General features: G+C 37.5%; 1 protein-coding gene across 1 annotated transcript in view; it reads right to left on the reverse strand.

The window, feature by feature from the left end:
* Nucleotides 1-22,616, reverse strand: part of LOC124711595 (cytochrome P450 302a1, mitochondrial) — a 214,643-nt gene that overhangs the window by 78,782 nt on the left and 113,245 nt on the right. Inside the window, exons 2-4 of the mRNA XM_047241748.1 lie at nucleotides 16,011-16,245; nucleotides 12,944-13,181; nucleotides 12,081-12,268 (exon numbers count right to left, since the gene is read on the reverse strand). Of these exons, the coding sequence (XP_047097704.1) occupies nucleotides 12,081-12,268; nucleotides 12,944-13,181; nucleotides 16,011-16,224 (640 nt within the window). The 5' untranslated portion in view covers nucleotides 16,225-16,245. The remainder of the gene's footprint in view (nucleotides 1-12,080; nucleotides 12,269-12,943; nucleotides 13,182-16,010; nucleotides 16,246-22,616) is intronic.

Consider the following 22,616-nt stretch of genomic DNA (forward strand, 5'->3'; position numbering starts at 1 on the left):
CACAAGTGGATCTTCAGCACCTAAAGTCCATATTGATGATGTTTCATTGTATGGTTCACACACTGACACTTGTTGATGGCCCAGCACTGAAAAATGCAGCAATTTGCAGAAGGCTTGCACTTCTGTCACACTAAACAATTCTCTCCAGCCATCATTGGTACTGTTCTTGCAGGATCTTTTTCTGTCTGCAGCAATGTCAGAGATTTGATTTTTTACCAGATTTCTTATATTCACGGCACACTCATGAAATGGTTGTATGGGAAAATCCCCATTTCATCGCTACCTTGGAGATGCTGTGTCCATCGCTCATGCGCCAACTGTAACACCACATTCAAATTCACTTAAATCTTGATAACCTTCCATTGTAGCAGCAGTAACCTATCCAACAACTGCACCAGACACTTTTTGTCTTTATCATCAGACTGTGCAACAATATCCAGTTTCATATTGCAGACTTTTTTGAGTGTCTTATTCAGTGAAAGCAGTCATAGTGTTGAAAGTAATCCAACTAGTTGTTGTGGAGCTTACAAGAGAGCATTCCTATGTATGAACAATCTTGATGAAACTTGGTGGGTGTGTAGAGAGGGCAAAATAATGCAACACATATTTCATTTTTAAGAGGTGAAACATGCCCCAAAGGTAATTTCACATATTAGATTTAGAGGGTATAGCTTCATAACCAACAAACATAAAAAATGTATTTCAAATAAAAGTTGAAACATAACAAACACTCTTTAAAATTGTATGATCAACTGTTGAAAAAATTGAACATTTGGAAACTACACCACCATTATTAATGAATTTTGCAAACTGGTAACTTTTGTTACAACATAAATTAAAGATAGTTCCATTCCTCATAAATCCATGTGTAATGAAGCTGGTTTCTGTAACACCATTTTTGGAAAATAAGTTGTACACAATTTGCTGACAGAGTATGTGCAACATATCTAATTCAACTATCTGAATGTTCATTATTATTCTAATTACTTGTGTTATTATTCTGGTTTATGTTTTAAACTATTATATTACATTGTAACTTTTTTTCATTTTTTAATTTACAGTTTCACATATATGTCTTTCGTTAATCGTAAATAATAAGAAAACTATTATCTTAATACATAATCATTACAGTGATGATAATCAGTAAAGAAACAAAACATAACATTTTTTTACACCATGCACACAAGATGAACAAATTTTCTCCCACACTGAGAAAGACAATATCTGTCAAATACCATTTGACTTTTTCAAACATTAGCTCGCCACATATTCATGCCGTCACGACAATTGTGGGTTTCATAAAGAGATCCTCGAATTCTTGGTCCAAACTCACCACTAGTTTCTTTTATAACTATGAAAACGAGGGTAAGCAATTTGCCAGCTGAAGAGACTGATGCCTGAATTGTGTAAGTGAATTTATTCCCATGGTGCATCTTTGTAGGTTCTCAAAGAGAACATCTCACAAATAGTGAAACAGCATACATATTGCCAGCAAATGTTGGTCTATTTGGAAAATGCTTTTGAGTACATATTGCTTGGCAGGCTGTCTGCCAAAAACACTCACTGCGAAAAGATCTTCATGATACAACAATGGTGATTTCAGGTTTATTATTTGAAAATTATAAAAAGATTATGACATGTGGTAACACACACTGTTACCCCCACTAGGAGCCAGTTCTCTCTGGCACCACATCTCACTAGCTGCAGTTTGCGGCCTCCAGTCTACTAGCAGCTCATGGGGTACAAGTCTGTAACGCTAGTTGATGGCATCGTAGACCATATTACAAGTCTGCTAAGAGTTGTTCATGCTGGTGTCTTCCATTGGTGCCTCTTGTTATATAAGCCAGCGCTGACAGTTCTGCAGCAGTCTCATCTGGCGCTTGCTGCTGCTATGGAACTGTACATCACTGTATGATTACTGGACCCTGGTAGACTTTTCAGGGTCCCTATCTCACAGAATGCTCTTTGGATTACTACACATCACACAGATTTCTGGATGTGGGCATCAACACGGATATTTCTTTGAATTCTTGTTTGGACTGCCTGTACTTGTCAGTATTCACTGAGCCTGTGGTGTTGAATAAACTTCTTGCCAAATTGGTGTGAGACTTTGTATTGTGTATAAAGTAAATCTGTTTGCAAATAGGGAAGGTGCCAAATATAAATCCAGTTATTTTTTGCTGAATGCTAAATGATCATTTCAGCATTGTGGAATTTCCTGAGAGCTCTATCAATTGACAGGAAGTGCAACTCTAAGACACCATTGTAACAGTGATTTGTGACAGCATGGAGGGACATTCAACTATTATGGAACAAGATAATGGCCTATGGTGTGATGGACCGGGGCTCCATGATATAGCAATGACTGATAATGATTGTGTATCTGATTGTGAAACACACAAAGACATCTTCATCCCAGGCAATGTCCTTCCTTCAGAAAGTGAAGTAAACTTTGAATACGAGAAATCTCTGGTTGAATTTTGGAAAAACAGAAAGAAAGGAAAAGGTGGCTTTTATCCATGTAGCATAAATATCACAAAGCTATGTCAGTGAAACAGCTGTATCGTTGGGAAAAGTATGTTGTTCTTGATGGCTCGAGACATGATATGATGATGGTACTACACTGCTAGACTTCACTAATAGTACTGGAGGCTATGGACCATTGTCTGGTTACCAATGATACTGACCATCAAAAGTGGGGCTTGCAAATGAGCAGGGAAGTGAAGTTATGTAATTCCAAGTCAGTACCCAAATGGCTACTGAATTTTAAAAAGGAGCATGGATTTGTATCTTGAAAAATAGCAACACTTGTAACTAGACACTACATAAACAATAAAATTATCTCAATAAGGTCACTTTAAAATTTTTAGTGCAAGTTAAGGAGCGTATCAGCATTTTGGTGGCTGAAAGTGTTTACAACCATGATTAGAGAAGATTGAATCTGGAGTTGCACATTAGATGTACTTTGTTCCAAAAGAGGCAAATAAAATTGTATCCATGGTGCAGTCATTGTCATCAGTTACTCACAGTTACACTATTCAGCCTACAGTCTCTGCAGCTGGAAAACTGCTTACCCCCCTCTTCATAGTTTTAAAAGAATTAAACAATCTCTCTTTGAAGCCCCAGATGTTCTTGTGAAGCATCAAAATCTGGTAAACCGTCTGACCACATCAAAACTTATTTGATGGATGTTTTATTTCCCAGTGCAAGAGGAAAATCTGTATTATTGTAAGATTCTAGGGTGGTGAGCATGAAAGAATTGTTTGGAGTGCTGTTCCTGAGGACAAGAAACTTGTTCACTTGGTTATCCCCAAAAGGCTCGATGGGGCAGGTACAGCCATTGAATGTATACAGTTTTCAATGTCAGAAGAATTTTGTGAGAAGATTTTCAGAACTAGTTCTGCTGCATGTCAATCTCCATTTGGAAACAATACAATCAAGCTGCAGTCACTAGTATATAGTCAATTCGTTTCACCGAGGTTTCCCAGTCTACCAGAATATGCCTGGTATAAACTAACATAGTCAGAGGACTGGCTGCCACAATTTGTAACACCTGCTGAATTTTGTTTTTTATGGACTTATCCTTCATGTGTATTATGGGAAGAAATGTACATTTGGTGTGTGTGTGTGTGTGTGTGTGTGTGTGTGTGTGTGTGTGTGTGTGCGCGCGCGCGCGCGTGTGTATGTGCGTGTGTGTGTGGTGTACAAAAATGTCATGTTTTAAGCATTTCTTTATAGATTATCATTATCGTAATAATTTTGTATCATAATAATGAGTTACTTACTATTTTCAGTTAACAGAATATGCATTTGTGAAATAGTAAAGTAAAAAGCAACCAAAAAAGACTTGAAACCATTAAATAATGATTTACACAATACAACAAAAATATGTATAACAAATAATCAGAATAATAATGAACATTTAGATATTTTAACTATATACATTGTGAATACTCCAACAGCACATTATGAACAACTTATTTTGCAAAAATGGTATTACTAAAACCAGCTTCATTGCATGTAGATGTATGTGGCATGAAAGCTTCTTTAATGTATGTTGTAAAAAAAAAGGTTCCATTTTGCAAAATTCATTGATGGTAGTGTGGTAATTTGCAAACTTTCAGTTTTTTTTCAAAAGTTGATTATACCACTTTCAAGAATGTTTGTTCCATTTCAACATTCATATATATATATATATATATATATATATATATATATATATATATATATATATATATATATATATATATATATATGCCATCTGAAAAACGTTCAGCCCCTGGGGAGTGAATGTATTTTCAGATGGCAGAAGAAAGCAATCAGGTGCATGGAGGGGTTAGCACCCAGAGAGTCCTGCAGAAATTATTTTAAATCTCTTGGCGTAATGACAGTGCCAAGCATGTAAATATATAACTGTCTAATATATGCCACAGAAAATCTGAAAAAATTGAACATGAGATGTGATGTGCATGCACACAGTACAAGAAACAGTCACCTGCTGGACTTGCCTTCCACATTTCATAGGAAGTCACCACAGCTGCCTTCATAATACACTTGCATATATATCTGAGAAATCATCCGCAGGTTTGAGGATTTTTACCATTAATCCTTTGCAAAAGGAACAATGTGGGACCTTCTTTGTTGCTACAATGTTTAGTAATAATCAAAAGGATTCAGTCAGCCATACTAATCAGACAATTTCTATTTAAAATAATGCTTGTTATACATTGATACACGGAAAAAAGAAACAATCATAAATACTTACAGCTGGCAAAATATCATCCATAATTTTAAAACAAAATTTTTCCTCCACAATGGAGTAAGGGACATCATTACAGTAACACAGACCTATAATAATGGAAAAAGATTTCACCTATCACTCACTGGTTAATGTGCAAATTCTCTTTACTGACGAAGAGCAAACATGATAAGTTGTAACATAAAGAAAGGCGCAGCCTCAAATCTCGTAATTCACCTTAACAGATGCCCAATAAAGAAAAGAGATACTTTTGAAAGGAAAAATTGGTGAGTAGAAAGAAGGAATTACTGTAACATATTGTCAACATCAGAGCTAGAGCACAAATTAAGCTGGGTGAGGGTGGATGACAGAACACAGTCAAGGGGAGGAACCATGCCACAAGTTCACCTATATAGCTATAGGATAACAATAGAAAATCCAAATGAGAGTAGAAAATAAATATTTGCATCCGAATCATTCAGAACAGAATTCTACATAAGTAGTTTTTATCAGTCCAATTATATTATATGGTCACCAATTTCGTTTGCTACCCAGTATAATTGCACTTTTGTTAATAAATGTTGGTTTAGTACTTAGGTAAATGCTTTTCATGTGTCAAGAAATAATGTATCCACTTGATTGCCTCAATCTATGACTTTCTGAATGCCATGTGAGAAAAGCACAAGTGAGTTTTTCAGGACCAATGTTTTTGGAATCTGTGCTGTTTGACATGGGGAACTCAGTCTATCAAGACATCTCATTACATTTTATCTCCGAGTATGTCCTAGGTTTCTACAACTGATGGATGTCAATGACATTAGATGGTCATTTAAACAATCATCTGTGCTTATCTTCCTATAGACAGGTGTCACTTGAAGTGTCTTACAACCAACAAGGACAATTTTGACACCCCCCTCACAAAAAAAGGTATAAATATATAAAAAATATAAAACTAAAAAATTAAAATAGTCCGTGGTATATTATGGTTAACTCTGTTGCAAATTGTGAACAGAATCTGATAGTGATTCCATCAGGTCCTTGCATCTTGTTCAATACTAATGATTTCAGATGTTTCTCAATGACACTACACATGTATTCATACGGTTATTCAGAGTTTCAGAAGCTGACTGCGTGAAAACTACAAGCCACACAGAAAAATGACTTGTATTTCTCTAAGTTTTGATTTATAATATGTGCTATGGCGTAGGCAGCAGGTATACTAGAACTTTCAGACAACTTATCTGTTCCATACTGTTGTGTCTAATTAGTTCACACCTGCAGATAGGTAACACAGTGAACAGATTTTCAAAGCGAGTTGCTGACATGCCTTCCCAGGCAGTGCACATATTGACATTTGGCGTGTGACAAACAATGCCCATATTGGACACCTGCAATATGAGTTAATAACTTGGTGAGTTACTCTATCCACTGATATGTGTCTATTTTCTGTGCAACTTTTTGTGCAGTTGCCTTCTGAAATCCTGGAGGTAATTATGTATAATCCTGTATATCACTTATTTTTGCAGTGGTGCAAGAGTTAAACTAGGGCAGTATTCATGGATCATCCTTTGTAAAAGACTATTTGAAAACAGAGTTTAGCATTTCTGCTTTTGCTTTGCTACCCACAGTTTCAGTTTCTGTTTCATACACAAGTTTTTGGGGACTAACTATGGTGCCACTGACAGTCTTTACACGTGACCAGAATTTCATTGAGGTTTGTAAGAGGTCTTTCAATAAGGTGCAGCTACAGCAGTTCTTGAAGGCTTCATACCTTTATTTATTTTTATATTTATTTATTTATTTGCTTTCTTGACAGTGAATCATGTTTCATTCAGCATCTATCTCCAGCTCTATGCTTTGTTTTACAACTGTTGTGTAGCAGTCACCATTTCCATAATGACTGTTTCATTAGGAACACATCTGTCCAGTGCCTCGTCAACTGTTCTGCTGAACTTGGACTAGAATTCTATTACATGCTTATATGCTTATGTCCAGGAGTACATGATTTCATTAGCTCCTTGAAATATGAAACTACTGCCTCTTTTTCCAGTTTAACAAGTATACAAATCTTCATGTGTCTTTTAGTTGTCCTTTGTGCTTCCAGTTATCAGTATTGCTACAACTGCCTCATGGTCACCAATACCCTTTTCAGTATGGACATTCTAACAGACGTTAAGACTATTTGTTGCCATAAGATCTAATATATTTTTTCCATGAGTTGAATTTGAAATTAGCTGTTCTAGAAAGTGCCATGCTAGTATTTAAGACAGTTTTGTAGTATTTTCATGAAATGCTAGTATATACCAGAGTTCCACTTCCAGTGCGTATGTCACCTCAGTATGGCCTTTCTCTATGAGCAAAGGTGGTAGGTAAGCAATTAAAGTGTTACATCGAGTTTACAGTTGGTATGGAGGCTTCAGACACAATTTTCTATACAGGTCTTTGCTGGGTAATTCACTAGTTTTCCACCAACTAACACTTTGAAAAGTGACAGCAAGTCCAGATTTTCAAGTTGTGGCATAAATTTTGGATTTCCAAACAATGGAAAATGCAGGAAGGAATGTAAAAATATCATGAAAAGGATAGTTGCTACTCACCATATAGTGGATATGCTGAGTCGCAGATAGGCACAACAAAAGGACAGTTGAAAAGTGAGCTTTCAGCCAACAAGACTCTGTCATCCTTCTTTCTCTTCTTTCTTGTGTTTCTCTAGTCATCTTACATGACAAAGGCCTTGTTGCCTGAAAGCTCACTTTCCGACAATCTTTTTGTTGTGCCTGTCTATGGTTCAGCATCCCTGCTATATGGAAGTATCAACTAACCTTTTCATTAAATTTTGTATTAAGATGTACAAATTTTACGTTTTCAAGTAGTTTCCTTGTTCTCTGATGCCATACCACAAACATATCACCCATACAGAAACACACCAACTGGGTCTAAGTGAATTCTGGTACCTTTGTCCCAAAATGCTCCATGTACAGGTGTACCACACTAGGAACTTTGATCCATAAAGCTAATAGCAGTGCCAGATACGCAGAATTTTTTTCATAGACTAAAATGTCTATGAATATTTTTAAAAAGGATAAATACACAAACTGACAAATCAATTTCTCATTGAGGTAAAAAATCAGGAGCACTGCGGAAAATATAAAGGTTGTTTTTTGTCCCCTACTGGCTGTCTTTTGTCTCCAGAAAAAATATTTCATTTCTATTAACAATGACAAAACGTCTTCACTGAAATATTAAGGACAAACTAAGAGTATCAAAGCTGAGTATATAAAACATTGCATGTCAGCTTAGCTTCTTATATGTGAAGGAGAGTATTAGGAGACAAACCAACTTTATTAACATTGCACCTGACAGCAACTTGGCATGTCTTCTTTGCGGTAGGTAGTAATCTGACTTTTCCTATATTGTTAATATTCCTACCTGGAGATGACATTTCTTGATTCAACTTCATTTAAAGTTACAAAAAACTAACAGCTATTACCTGTTTCAACATCTGCCATTAGATTCACTTCTATTAACTCACATATCTTAAGACACCACCTTCTGTAAACCTCAGCAAGCTGAAAATGCAGCTGCCTTGGAACAGAGCAATCTGAAATTTGCCATTTGCCTTATTACACTCCTACCAGTAATTAATTTCTTTTCTTTAAATGTGATTTGATTCTCATTTTCTATAATGTGTATCCCTGAAGTACACGTGAATCTATCCATTTATTATTTAGACCAGATCCCATTCAGTTTCATTATTTCCTACATTGTCTCAGAGCAGATGATTTCAAAGATGTAATTAGTTTTGTTTATTAAAAATTATGCCCAACCAAAAATTCTACTACAGTACATAGCTGGGAAAACATTTCGAAGTAATAGATGTATTTGACAATGATGACACCACTCACTAAAAGATCAACGTTAAGACTTTATGGTAAAGTATTTTAATTTTACTGAAACTAATTAACTCAACTGATAATTTTAAATCTCAAATATACTTAGATTTTCCATTGCAAATTTAGCCGTTATACTTGTTAGATTCCCACTCTTACCACTATGCTTTTGTCACTCTAAACTTCCTGGACCAAATGACACCTCTCACTAAGTAATTAGGCCATTCATTGAGAATTACCTAAAACTGCTATAAATGATTATAAATCAAAATACAGTGACTGTACTTCTAAATAGATTATTCAAAGTGAGGGTGTACAATGTGGTTGCCTTATCTTTTGTATCTTCCTAACCACCATATATTAATATAATAGAGGGAAACATTCCACGTGGGAAAAATATATCTGAAAACAAGGATGATGTGACTTACCAAACAAAAGCACTGGCAGGTCGATAGACACACAAACAAACAAACACAAACATACACACAAAATTCAAGCTTTCGCAATAAACTGTTGCCTCATCAGGAAAGAGGGAAGGAAAGGGAAAGACGAAAGACAAAAGGATGTGGGTTTTAGGGAGAGGGTAAGGAGTCATTCCAATCCCGGGAGCGGAAAGACTTACCTTAGGGGGAAAAAAGGACGGGTATACACTCGCACACACACACATATCCATCCACACATATACAGACACAAGCAGACATATTTAAAGACCAAGACCCACATCCTTTCGTCTTTCCCTCTCCTTCCCTCTTCCCTGATGAGGCAACAGTTTGTTGCGAAAGCTTGAATTTTGTGTGTATGTTTGTGTTTGTTTGTGTGTCTATCGAACTGCCAGCGCTTTCGTTTGGTAAGTCACATCATCTTTGTTTTTAGATATATTTAACCACCATATATTTTGTATGCAAATTACTATTGTAACATATAGTCTCTTTGAATTAGCAAAATCTTACCTAGCCATTTTTAAACCAAAATGTAATTTACAAAGTCACAATATGTTCATACACCTGTCTTGATAAAGCTCATGTCACCCCAGAAAGTAAGTCCATGTTCTGAAAGCTCAAAAGCAACATTTATGTGAAAGTTCATAACCAGCAAGCAATCAAGTAACACCTATGTAACATACTCATGAGAGTCCGAGATCAAAACATTGTATAAAAATCAGCCACCCGTATTGCTCACTCAAGATATACCTTTGACTCAACATATTAACTTCGATAAGTGTATGATTTTGTATGAAATTCTTTCAAATGTGTGCACTGTCTTTTACACTGTGGTCTATTAATATTGTGTTCAAAAAGGACTTTGAATTCATAGTGTGATTCTGTTGTTAATGACACTTTTAGGTACAGTAAATTGATGGAAACTATTATGTACATGCGAAGACTGAAGTGAGGCATGAAAATTTGTACCAAGTCCAGGATTCGGACCTGGGTCTCCTGCCCACTAGGCAGATGTGCTAACCACTACACTACCATGGCACAGTGTGATGGTAACTAGTTGCCAAGGATGTTGTATGTGAAACTGGATCTGGTCATCACAATATTTGAAGTGATAATAAATGCAGAAAAAACCACATTATTTGAAAATTTGTGTAGTGTACATCATTAGTCCAATTTCCAGGAATCAATTTACATCTGGAATGAGATTTTCACTCTGCAGTGGAGTGTGCACTGATTTTAAACTTTCTGGCAGATTAAAACTGTGTAATGGACCGAGACTCAAACTCGGGACCTCTGCCTTTTGCAGGCAAGTGCTCTACCATCTGAGCTACCCAAGCACGGCTCACAACCCATCCCCACAATTTCACTTCCACCAGTGCCTTGTCTCCTACCTTTCAAGCTTCACAGAAGTTCTCCTGCGAAACTTGCAGGACTAGCACTGCTGGAAGAATGGAGCACTTGTCCGTGAAAGGCAAAGGTCCTGACTTTGAGTCTTGGTCCGGCACATACTTTTAATCTGACAGGAAGTTTCAGATCAGTGCACACTCTTCTGCAGAGTGAAAATCTCATTCTGGAAACATCCCCCAGGCTGTGGCTAAGCCATGTCTCCATAATATCCGTTCTTCCAGTTTGGAAGGTAGGAGGCGAGGCACTGATGGAAGTGAAATTGTGTGGACAGGTTGTGAGTCATGCTTGGGTAGCTCAGATGGTAGAGCACTTGCCCATGAAAGGCAAAATTTCTGAGTTTGAGTCTCGGTCCAGCAAACAGTTTTAATCTGCCAGGAAGTTGCAATTTACATCTGTTCTATGAGACTTTGATCATTAAAATTAAAATGAAATGAACACCCTTAGCTGCTTTCAGGCATTGACATACGTCAACAGGGACAGATGAAAATGTGTGCCCCGACCGGGACTTGAACCCGGGATCTCCTGCTTACATGGCAGATGCTCTATCAGCAACGCGCTGCGAGTAATGAGTATAATGGGCGGGGGCACTACGAATGTAGTGCGGGACAATACGTAGAGAATGTGGGTTTCGCGGGAGGCATGCCAGAGATAAATCCCTGCAGTCGCACTATCCTCTGTGTCATCGGTGGCTCAGATGGATAGAGCATCTGCCATGTAAGCAGGAGATCCCGGTTTCGAGTCCCGGTTGGGGCACACATTTTCATCTGTCCCCGTTGACGTATGTCAACGCCTGAAAGCAGCTAAGGGTGTTCATTTCATTGTAATTTCATTCTAATGAGCTGCATGGTCACCGATGGTATCTGTGCTTTCGGACATGTCCGAAAGAACAGATACCATCTTAGTATATATTTGACCATTGAAACTCCGAGGGTTTAATGGGCAATGCAAGTGGGCACTATTGTGACTGATCAACTTCTTGATAGTTAAGATCAACAACATCACACACTACAACTGGAATGTAAACATGAACTTAAATGTGATAGGGTTGGCTCTTAATTTCTCTGGTAGTGTATTTAAAGAGTTTATTAAAACAGTAATTTCAGAAAATCTCTTAAATAATATTCATGACTTCATCTAGACAAGGCTTGAGATGTAATACTTAATTTGTTAATATTACAACAGTCACTTAATTTGGCAGGGTCATTTATACTGCAGGATGATTAACATAAATATCAATGTTGATTTTGGAAAATATATGAGCAAAATGCGCAGTAGGTGCCAGTAGTCTAAGTTGGACATAAGTAGCACTTTTGCACCAACAATATGTTAGAATATGGTTGGTGTCCAGTTATCAAACATATATAATACCAACACAGAGTCTGACTTATTTATCTACGTTTGTGGCCAGAATCTTGGACATAAAAATGGAATTGGCAACTTTGCTGGCTATTTGAGATTACTCCTGTTGTCAACTGTCCAAGAAGATAAACTAGATCAGAAATGTGATTATTCAACATGTTTTTGTCTACTTTTACAAAATAAAATAAGAAAATGTTACAGTATCCGCTTTACTTAACAGTAACACAGATACATAAAAATGCATACATTCCATGAAAAGATGAGACAAGTCATGTAGATAATCATGTGGTTTTTGAGATTTTGAATGTCTTCTGACCAGTTCTATAAATTCTTGAATTACAGCATCAGTTTGTTCTATGTACAGCTTAACATTTTGGGGTCGACTCAATGCTCGCTGAAATTTACTTCTCAGGTGCCACCAATCTGCTCCATTCCTGCACAGAAAAGTAAGAAAGTGCTGGTATTATTTCAGTGCCAACAATAATTAATTAAAAATATAGTGTATATAAGTGCATGTGAAAATCAATTTACAGAACAATGCATCGTTATGATGTTCGTACAACACAGCATCTAAGTTGTACAGAGTAATTTCTTGGCTGTAGAAAATATCATTCTGAAAATTTTTAAAATTATTATCATTACTAATTCTTCACCATAGCGTGTAAACAGTCAGTTTTTCTTAAAATTCCCTCTGTTATTATTCTCCTTGCGACCCTCTTTTGATGAAAGTATTTCACACATCTTTAACAAAAAAGTAGCTATAGTTTAATATAACACAGTCTGGAAATTGTTAGCATGGAGTGCTGCAAATATGTTTCACTGTTTAATGTAGGACACATTATCAGTAATCATTCATGTATCCTGTACTTAGATAAACTACAGAAAATTTAAGTGCTTGTACATTTTATTTTGTTCACATGCATTCACTGTCATATTTTCAGCTCTTTTTCACTTGAATTGCATTTTCTTGACATGAATGGTTTCACATGTACCAATGTGTCAAATACATCTGTTGTCAATTCTTTTTAATTCATCAGTGCTGCACAAGTGCATTTGTAAAACTAACAGAACTGAATGCTTTAATCAATGAAAGAATTGATAGTTCTTACGTAGGCAAAAGACCACCATTGCTATAGATTTCAGGTCTCTCTTGTCGGTACTTTTCCACTGCAAGATGACTTCGGCGCTCTGGATATCGTCCTTCACTCTTGAATACTGTTTCAATATCAGATGGGTCAAAGACCCATACAACATTAACACCAGGTACAATTTCTTCTTTCACGAGTTTTCCATATTTCTTCAACTTCTTCATTCCATTTCGATGCAATCTGTCAAACTTATAGTCACCTATAAAATGCAAACATGCTATTGAATCTAAACTTAGCCAAAAACTGGATAGCGTAGATTAGCAACACTAACTAGTCAAAATTATATGACAAAATATATGATTTTTTAATCAGCATTAGTAATTATGCCAATAAGAGGCGGGTGAGATTTGGGTGCATCTGTTAGTGTTCACATATCCAAAGCAGAAATTCCACTTCACATCAACTGTAATCAGAATAATTTGGCAGCTTTTTATCACAAGGAAATTTAAATAGCAGGGGGCACAATAATTCCTTACGAAAGCACTGAGACATCTGATCCAAATAACAGGAGGCAACATGTTTCTCAATTTCTTTTCTTTTTTTGCAAATGTCCTTCTGTGAGCGTGTTGTTTAATCTGGATGACTGCTGGTTAAATCTATAAGTCAATGTGTAAATGGTCAAATATCTCTTACATTCTAGTGTGGCCACTTTTTTCATATTCTTCCTTCTTACATCAAGAGTCGCTGAGGTGGAAATGCTTTACTAGTGTCTGCACACATCATGTTAAAAATCTGAAAACACTGAGTTAGACCAACTTAGGACTTGGAACAACTCTGAACTGATTCAAGAAAGTGCTCACCTCTACACATTACTGCATAACTACTTCAGTGAGTTAATAATTTTCTTGTTGAGAAGAAACACAATACACAGAAGGGCATATGATTATTTACTTTTTTACATTGTCGATTTTCAACTGTGATGTGTATGGAGTTACTAAAAGCCTACTGTGACACATAGTTTAGTGTCTTGACTCATGTTTATAGTGTTGTTTACATAACAACACAAGCCAAAAAAGCTCCACTACTCTGTTCACAGACAAATCAGTCAGGACTGAATGACTGCCATGTCACCTTCTACCATAAAACGCCACATGAAGAGTAAGTTTAAGGCCCATGCAGCACAAGCTGCTGTTTGGGGCTCCAGAGGCACTACACCTGTGATATGCAGAACTTATTACAACTGGCAACAGCAGCTAGGGGCACCAAAATGAGGGAGGTGCTAGGAGCACCACAAGTGCAAGATTTTTATCACAATTAGTAGAAAAAACTGACAGGTGAAAGAGTACAAGGGAAGAGGGTGGAGGGAGCAAATAATAAGTCAGTTATGAGGAAAACATTCTGGAGCTGGCCCTCATTATATGGATGCAGTGGAGGAGTGTGAGGTCAGCACACTAACCTCCCAGTCATTGTCAGTTTAGCAGACCTGGTGCTGCTATTTCTCATTCAAGAACCTCATTGACTGCCATCATAAGCCTGAGTGTACCTCGTTTCAGTCATCCAGCCAAAGAAAACTCCCTGGCAGTACCAGGAATTGAACCCACATCCACGTGGAAGTCAGCCGTGCTGACCACTAAGCTATGACAATAGATATTGCTTGGAGATTAGATCAAAAATAATAATGCATAACACCTATACAGCTCAAATTAGTTGTTGTCTTAAAATGTTATATGAGAGTAAAATAATATGACTAAAAAATGAGCACATATCGCCACCCAGGGCCCTGTAGTTCATCTGTTTTACAGGACCTGCATTACTTGAAATCAGCTCTGAGTGCCTTAACTGTGTTGTTTTGATATTAACACTGGTAGATCATTACAATATATATCAAAACAAAAGTTTCTTCAGCTTTAATAAATACAGTTTATTAACAGATGAGGTACAAGGCTACAATTAAAAATATTGGTCTCACACAGCTTGCACAAAATTATCTGTATCTCACGTTTATTCAGATCAGATGCCTTCTCACATTTATTCTTTACTATTAATGACTTAACTCCAGACTTACCAGCAGTACAGACAAACAGAAGGGCCTGTGTTTCTCAAAGACCAATATTCATGCATTTAGATATAAACATCATTATTATATCCATAAAATTATTTGTGTGGTTTGGAGATTGTCCCTGGAGTTAATAAGAATAAAATTCAAACATTGCCTTGAAGTATTTAAATTACTTTGCAATTTTAAATTCAATCCAACAATCAAAAGCCACAAAAACTTAGCAGAGAACAATAAATAAACTCTTCAACTCTGTGGACTTTCCCCACCGTGATGTTTCTGACCCCTTTGTAGGTGTCGTAAGTACCATAGTGCTTCCAATTAATCAGTTTTGCACCATGGGGTATTCAACCAGAGGCTCCCAATTGTTGTACTTTCCTTTGACACAGCAACATAGACGTGTACCATCATTTAAGCTGAAACTTCCTGGCAGATTAAAACTGTGCGCCGGACTGAGACTCAAACTCAGGACCTTTGCCTTTCACAGGCAAGTGCACTTGCCCATGAGAGGCAAAGGTCCTGAGTTCGACTCTTGGTCTGGCACACAGTTTTAATCTGCCAGGAAGTTTCATATCATTGCACACTTGCTCATGAAAGGCAAAGTTCCCGAGCTCAAGTCTCAGTTCAGCACACAGTTTTAATATGCCAGGAAGTTTCATATCAGTTCACACTCCACTGCAAAGTGAAAATTTCATTCTGGAATCATTTAAGCTGTACTCTTAGATTTCCACCTAACCACACCTTTGGATACCACATCATATTCAGAAGAAACACAGTTGGAATACAAATATCATTGCTGCTCGTTTCATACTGCAATAATTCAATCTTCTGTATTTTTAATCAGATTCAAAATAAAAAAAATAACATTCAAACAAGCCTATGAATAATGTGCATAGGCCTGGATCAAATGTGGAGGGAGGTTCTTATTAAAAAATGATCAGAGAAGCAATTCCTGATACCAAACAGTTTTGCTCAACACTTTCAAAATTAGTAAAATACTTCAAAATAAAAAAATTCAGATTTGTTACATACCAAGTAGTGGAACATAATTTAACAAAGTTCCAATCAGTGGTAGTGATTTGGGTCCAGGTATATGTTTAAATAATTTGGGGTCTGATGTTCCAGCTGTTACAGTGCTATGGGTGCTGTAACACTTCTGGAATAGATGACAACCAGGCCAATGTAGTTTCTCAAATTCGTCCAATTTCAGTCTCGATAGCAGCCTGGGACAATGGTAATTTCTCATTGCTGTATGATGTTATGTTCCCTGCAAAGAATGAAATATACTTTAAATATAAATTATGTATTATATAAATAAAATATGAAGTAGATACAATATTGGCTTCAGCACAGCAACAGTGAATCATTTCCACAACATAAATAAAATATTAGCTCCATTGTAAGGGTCATATATCCTTACACACAATATTTCTATGTGTAATTATTTACTTTTGTTCTTTACTTTTTTCCACACAGAGTCTGAGTGGCTGACAATAATAGCTATGCAATAGCAGGTCAAATAATATCCATCTGTAGAAAGAAACAGCAGCATACTACCGGTATTGTCCACCAACAATGAGCCATAGAGATGCAATGCTAGGGCTGTACACATTCTTAGTGGTTTCCTGTGAGCCACGATGCTGTGTAGTCGTTATACAAAAAATGTTGTGCTGGCATACAAGCCTGATGATTCAATTAATATTGTCATAAAGCATGGGAGAACAGGTGTGCATCCACTTTGGGAACAGACAGGCAATATACAATTTAATATGGTGAAACATCTTGATTGTATTTCGTGGTACACAATACACACTGAGGTGACAAAAGACAAGAGATAGCAATATGCACATATACAGACGGTGGTAATATGGCATACCCACAGTACAAAAGGCCAGTGCATCGGCGGAGATGTCTTTGTTCTCAGGTGGTTCATGTGAAAAGTTTCCAATGTGATCATAGCCATACAATGGGAATTAATTGACATTGAATGCAGAATACTAGTTGGAGCTAAATGCATGGGAAATTCCATTTTGGAAATTATTAGGGAATTCAATTATCTGAGATCAACAATGTCAACACTGTGCTGAGAATACCAAATTTCAGGGATTACCTTTCACCACAGACAGTGCTGTAGCCAATGGCCTTCACTTACTGACTGAGAGCAGCGACATTTGCATAGAGTTGTCAGTGCTAAGGTACAAGCAACACTGCATGAAATAACCACAGAAACCAATGTGGGACATACGATGTACATATCCGTTAGGTGAGATCTGGTTTTAATGGGCTATGGCAGCAGATGACCATAGAGAGTGCCTTTGGAAACAGCACGACATCACCTGCCTCTCCTGGGCTCATGACCACAATGGTTGGACCCTAGATGACTGAAAACATGGCCTGGTCAGATGAGTCCTCATTTCAGTTGGTAAGAGCTGAGGGTAGGGTTTGAGTGTGGCACAAACTGCATGAAGCCAACAAGGTACTGTGCAAGCTGGTGGTGGCTCCATAATGGTGTGGGTCATGTTTAAATGGAATGGTCTGCATCCTTTGGTTTGACTGAACTGATCACTGACCGGAAATGGTTATGTTTGGCTACTTGGAAGCCACTTGCAGCCATTCATGGAATTCATCTTCTCAAACAATGATGTCATGTCACCAAGCCACAATAGCTCACGACTGATTTGAAAAAATTCTGGGCAATGCGAGCAAATAATTTGGCCACTCAGATCGCCCGACATGAAGCCTATCGAACATTTATGGGATATAATTTACAGGTCATTTCATGCACAAAATCCTGCACCAGCAACACTTTCTAAATTATGGATGACTATAAAGGTAGCGTGGCTCAACATTTCTGCATGGGAGGTCCAACAACTTGTTAAATCCAAGCCACGTCAAGTTGCTGCAGTACCCCGAGCAGGAGGAGGTCCAATGATAGTAGAAGGTATCCCATGACTTCTATCACCTCAGTGTAGTGAGCTTTATTGTAAATATCTGTAGGTCGCTGGATGATAAAATAATGCTCTGCACCATACATGTTTGAGTTCTTATGTTCAAACCACCAGGCTCCCAGTCATTATGTAGAAGTGATTGACTTTTCTCGCAGTAATCCTTTTTATTTATTTCAATTTATTGGCTTTCGAATCGTGCCCATCAGCCATCTTAATAATGGAAAGTCGATACGACATTGCACTGGAGAAGATTTTCTTAGTTAGTTACGACGATACAGACGTAATGACAAAAGAACACAGAGTGCCCAAGCGACGAAAATCTGCGACATAGCCGGGAATCGAACCGGACTCACTTCGGTTAGCAATCTGCCGCGCTGACACCACAGCTATATAAGCAGACTTGCAAGAATCTTCGTACACGGCGAAATTACAGCAAGGTGGACGACGTAATAATCTTTGGAGACGCAGTCTGATTGCCACAGCAAAGTTAGGTTGAGAGCATCTTAAATTTTCAGCGGTGCTTCGTTATCCAGTGGAGCGACTTTGTATAGAAGCGAATTTCAAATGGTGAATTGTTATTATTATTATTAGCTAAGCAACAGTCATTTTGATTTGTGCGTGTGGAGCAGTGAGTTCACAAAGGTTAATTTTAACGACACCGATAGTTGTAACGTCATTGTCGGGGAAATTACTCAGTTTTAACTTCGTTGAGCTTAATGTACTAAGAGTTGCTAATTGCACTAACAGCCGCTAATATTAACGAGCTCGTAAATTCGGTTGCAAGTGAAAATTCAAAAATTTATGTGTGCAGGCACAATATTTAGTTGTGAATAATCTTGTAGTTAATGATGTGCAAGAGAGAGTAATGACCCGATTATGCAAATTCAGCTAACAATAATCAGCCCTGGATCTAAGATATTTCCGAACGGGGATAGTGGTCCCCCCTTCCCTCGAGTGTTTGGGGTAGGACATCAAAAACTTTAAAATATTGATTTTTCAAAAATATGGTCAGTTTGTAGTGCATATCTTTCTGAAGAGTTTGATATATAAAACATATATGTTCGAGGAAATGTAAGACATGTCATTTGGTCGTAAGTGTGCCAAAGTGCAGTGCCACGCCTCTTCACACATTCTTCTATCCCCTCGTCACAGTTATTTCGCTCTGTGGAATTCAAACATGTATACTTTGGAATGGAAGCCATCAAAACTATATTCAGGACAGTGGAAATTAAAACGCCCTGTTCCCAGTAGGCTGGGTTGACAACCAACCTCCTTTTAAAAACTCACAACTGATACTGGGTGGGATTATACAATATGTGACCGGGAGAATAAGAACTCCAGAAAATTTGCACTCTTTATTGCCTATTAGCTAATAACGTTCTCTTTCGTGTGACATAAAATTAAATATACGAAACAAAAAACCAGTAAAGCCAAGAGATAAGCAAGACAGTACACATTTCTTCAATCTTTGGACCCCAACATTTTTATCTCTATAATATTGCGACGGTTTTATGCGGCGTGATTTCCTTCCTGCAAAATAATCATACCTCATCAAGGTTCGCCAGTCGTTTTGCTACATGAAAAATCAAAATGTCGCTGTCTAATACTGAAAAAGTTGTTGATACGAATAGAACACAAGAGGGATGTGGTTTCTCGATTTGATTACGTTTATTATGTCACTGTCTGTTAGATAAAACGAAATAGGCCTTTCTGATATTGCAGCAATTGTAACACATGCAAAGTAAAGGAGACTATTTCGGCAAGTTTTATGTTAGGAAATAGTTTCGCATTTCATTCATGTGCTCCAGTTTCTGAAGCATGAGATCGAAAAGTAGTAGCAAGAATTTTTTTATATAAATTTGGAATCGTCATATTCATCCATGTAATTTGTGGGATGTCCTCGTTTCTTCTCCTTGTTCTAACAATCAATCTTGTCAACACTAATTCTGCAACTATTCCAGCCACTGTCAAAACTTATTCTCTGAGGAACTTCGCTAACCCTGCCAGGATCGCCGGTTCAATTGTTCCACGTATATTCTTCGGTTAGACGTTATTACATGTTCGTACAGCGCTATTCCGAGAACAGAACTCACTTTGTGTTTACAGTGTCACCGACAACTTTCGTGAGCCCCGCCATCAGATGCCACCCGATAAAATCGGCCAACAGCTTGGTCGCGGTCCGTCCGACCTTCGGCAGTCTGTGGCAAGGTCAAGGAGGGGAGATTAGGTTAGCTTAGAATCTATTGTATGTATGAAGTATGGATAAGATTTTAACCTCCAAAGGTAGGATACGTACCACGACGCCTTTGTGCTTGGAGGCGAGTGTTGCAGTATTACCTTTGCCATTAAAAAGGTTCCAAATACATGTAAATAATCTGTACCTGTCTCGAAATGAACATGGCGAGTACTGTACACTCTGTCATCAGTTCCTGGAATTATGCGACAAGTTTTATGAATATGAGATGAATGGGAAAAAGCCATGCTACAAAAGTTAAAAATGCTTTAACTTTGTGACAACATTTTTCTTCTCCCACCACCAATTAGCGACAGACGGAACCACTACCTTTGAATCTAAAATGCTGTTCGTGATGCGTTTCATATTTATATTGTATATTACCAAAATATGTAGTTTCAGTGATAAATCGCAATAAAGCTCTCTCCCAAACACGTTGTTCTGAGTATGGTTTATTATGCAACTGTGATAGGATGTGCGACTTCTACGTATAAAGGTTTTTGCCAATGAGATTGTGAGCACATAATGGTTATCTTACGTGGAGAAAGTAGCTGTATGATACACGGATAAAATTTGTGTGAGTAAGGAAGAATTGTTCAATTAATATAGACAGATTTGTGACTTCAAAGTGCCTCACCTTATTTTAAAAATGGTGAAAATTAATGCAATGGTGGCAGGATATTCAGATAATCAGTTTCTAGTACAGGAAACTTCAGCGCTCTTTAAACGCTTGCTCAGTGGATTTGAGAAAGGAAGTATCAAGGTTTCTGCTAGCAGTATTATTTGAAATCGAGTGTAAGTTCCAATATAGGAAATCATCTATATCTTACCACTGTGTCTTCCTAGTGCATTTGCACAAAGCGTAGCTTCAAAATTCGGTACAGAATAAATTTAACATTTCGGTGCTTGTGGTGCAAGAGTGAGGATATTAGCTCTTAAATTGGTCTTTAGAGCCTCGTAAATAGCATCAATGATATCGAACAAAAACTTTGAAATTGTATTTTCAGAATGTGGTATAGGCTTGAATAGTGGAAAGATGAAATCGGCAGGTGTCAAATACCGAAATGTCACGTCTACTTTTACTTGAGTCAGAACTGTAGCTTTAATGTATCGGATTTTTTAATTGAGTTCGAATTACACCTCTACAAGTACCCTAAATTAGCTTTCGTTATCCGAAAGCGTTTTGCGTTTGAGTCTTCGGCTTTACGCACTCAGTATGATTAGTGATGAAATGCAAGGTTACAAACACTATGTTTTGGTGAATTTATTTGAAGTTGTGCAGGCATAAGTTAGTTAACCTTCAATGATTATCATTTAGCATACGCGTGAAAGATAAATAAAGCTTAGAATACGATACTACGAACATGTAAAGCATCGAAAACTGGATGCACATAACACCACATTTGCAAACCGTTTCATCCTCCTCCAGGTAAAAAACATGAGTAAGCAGTATTAGTAATTTGTAGACAGCTAATGTTCACCAATCACAACACAAAACAGATCCACTACAGGAACTTTAAGCACAAGATACTCCGTCATTCTCATTTGAACAATTTATTTTTTGAGATTACAATTCACACCTAAAATTTCCGGTAAAGATTTGCCTAGTTGTGGTTTCCAATAAACCTGTAATTTCTGTAGATAGATTCCGAACTACATCCCAATTATGATTTTTTATTCTCAGGATGCCACAAACTCATTGTTTCTTGGATTAAACATCAGTTTCTCACAGCACATATGTGATAAAATTGGTAGATTTGACCGAAGAAAACAAACTGATTTGAATTTCACCAAATGTCGTCCGAAGTCTGCACCTTCAGGTGATGAGATCGGCTAAGTGTGTCCGCACTCGCACTGGCATACTGATTTGAAAAGATCAGCTGATGTTCGCCGATATCGGTGCCACTAAGACCGCAGCCTTAAAGTGACTGCTAACAGGATTGATTGATTGATTAACTGAGGGGGGTTATGGGATTAAACGGCGAGGTCACCAGTCTCGTGATTCCAAAGTTATACACGGAAGAGTGAGGGCCCACTAAAAGTGGACAGATCCAGTCAGAGGAGTCAAATTATAAAACGAGGAAGATAAAACACACACACAGTAGAAGGTATAAAAAGGTAGCCCAAATTTAAAAGCTGGGTGGACAGACAGATAAAAGAACGGTCTTTGCAAAGGGGAGTGGTCATGGGTCCCAGACAGAGAAAACATGAAAAGAGGTCCGAACCACAACCACCCTGCCGCTGCTCCAGCTCCAGGGGTAAACCAAACCCCTATATAATAAAAAATAAAAACTACTTCCACGGAGAAAACAGAGGACCAGTTCAACCATCCATGAATCGTCTGCTAATATTAAAATTAAAGGATCTGGACGACTAGACTTAGTACAAAGGGCCAAAAGAAGGGGACATTGCACCAATATATTGGATACCATCACTCTGGCTCCACAACCACATTGT

This window comes from Schistocerca piceifrons, chromosome 8 (genome assembly GCF_021461385.2).
Source record: "Schistocerca piceifrons isolate TAMUIC-IGC-003096 chromosome 8, iqSchPice1.1, whole genome shotgun sequence".
In the NCBI taxonomy this organism is placed as follows: Eukaryota; Metazoa; Arthropoda; class Insecta; order Orthoptera; family Acrididae; genus Schistocerca; species Schistocerca piceifrons.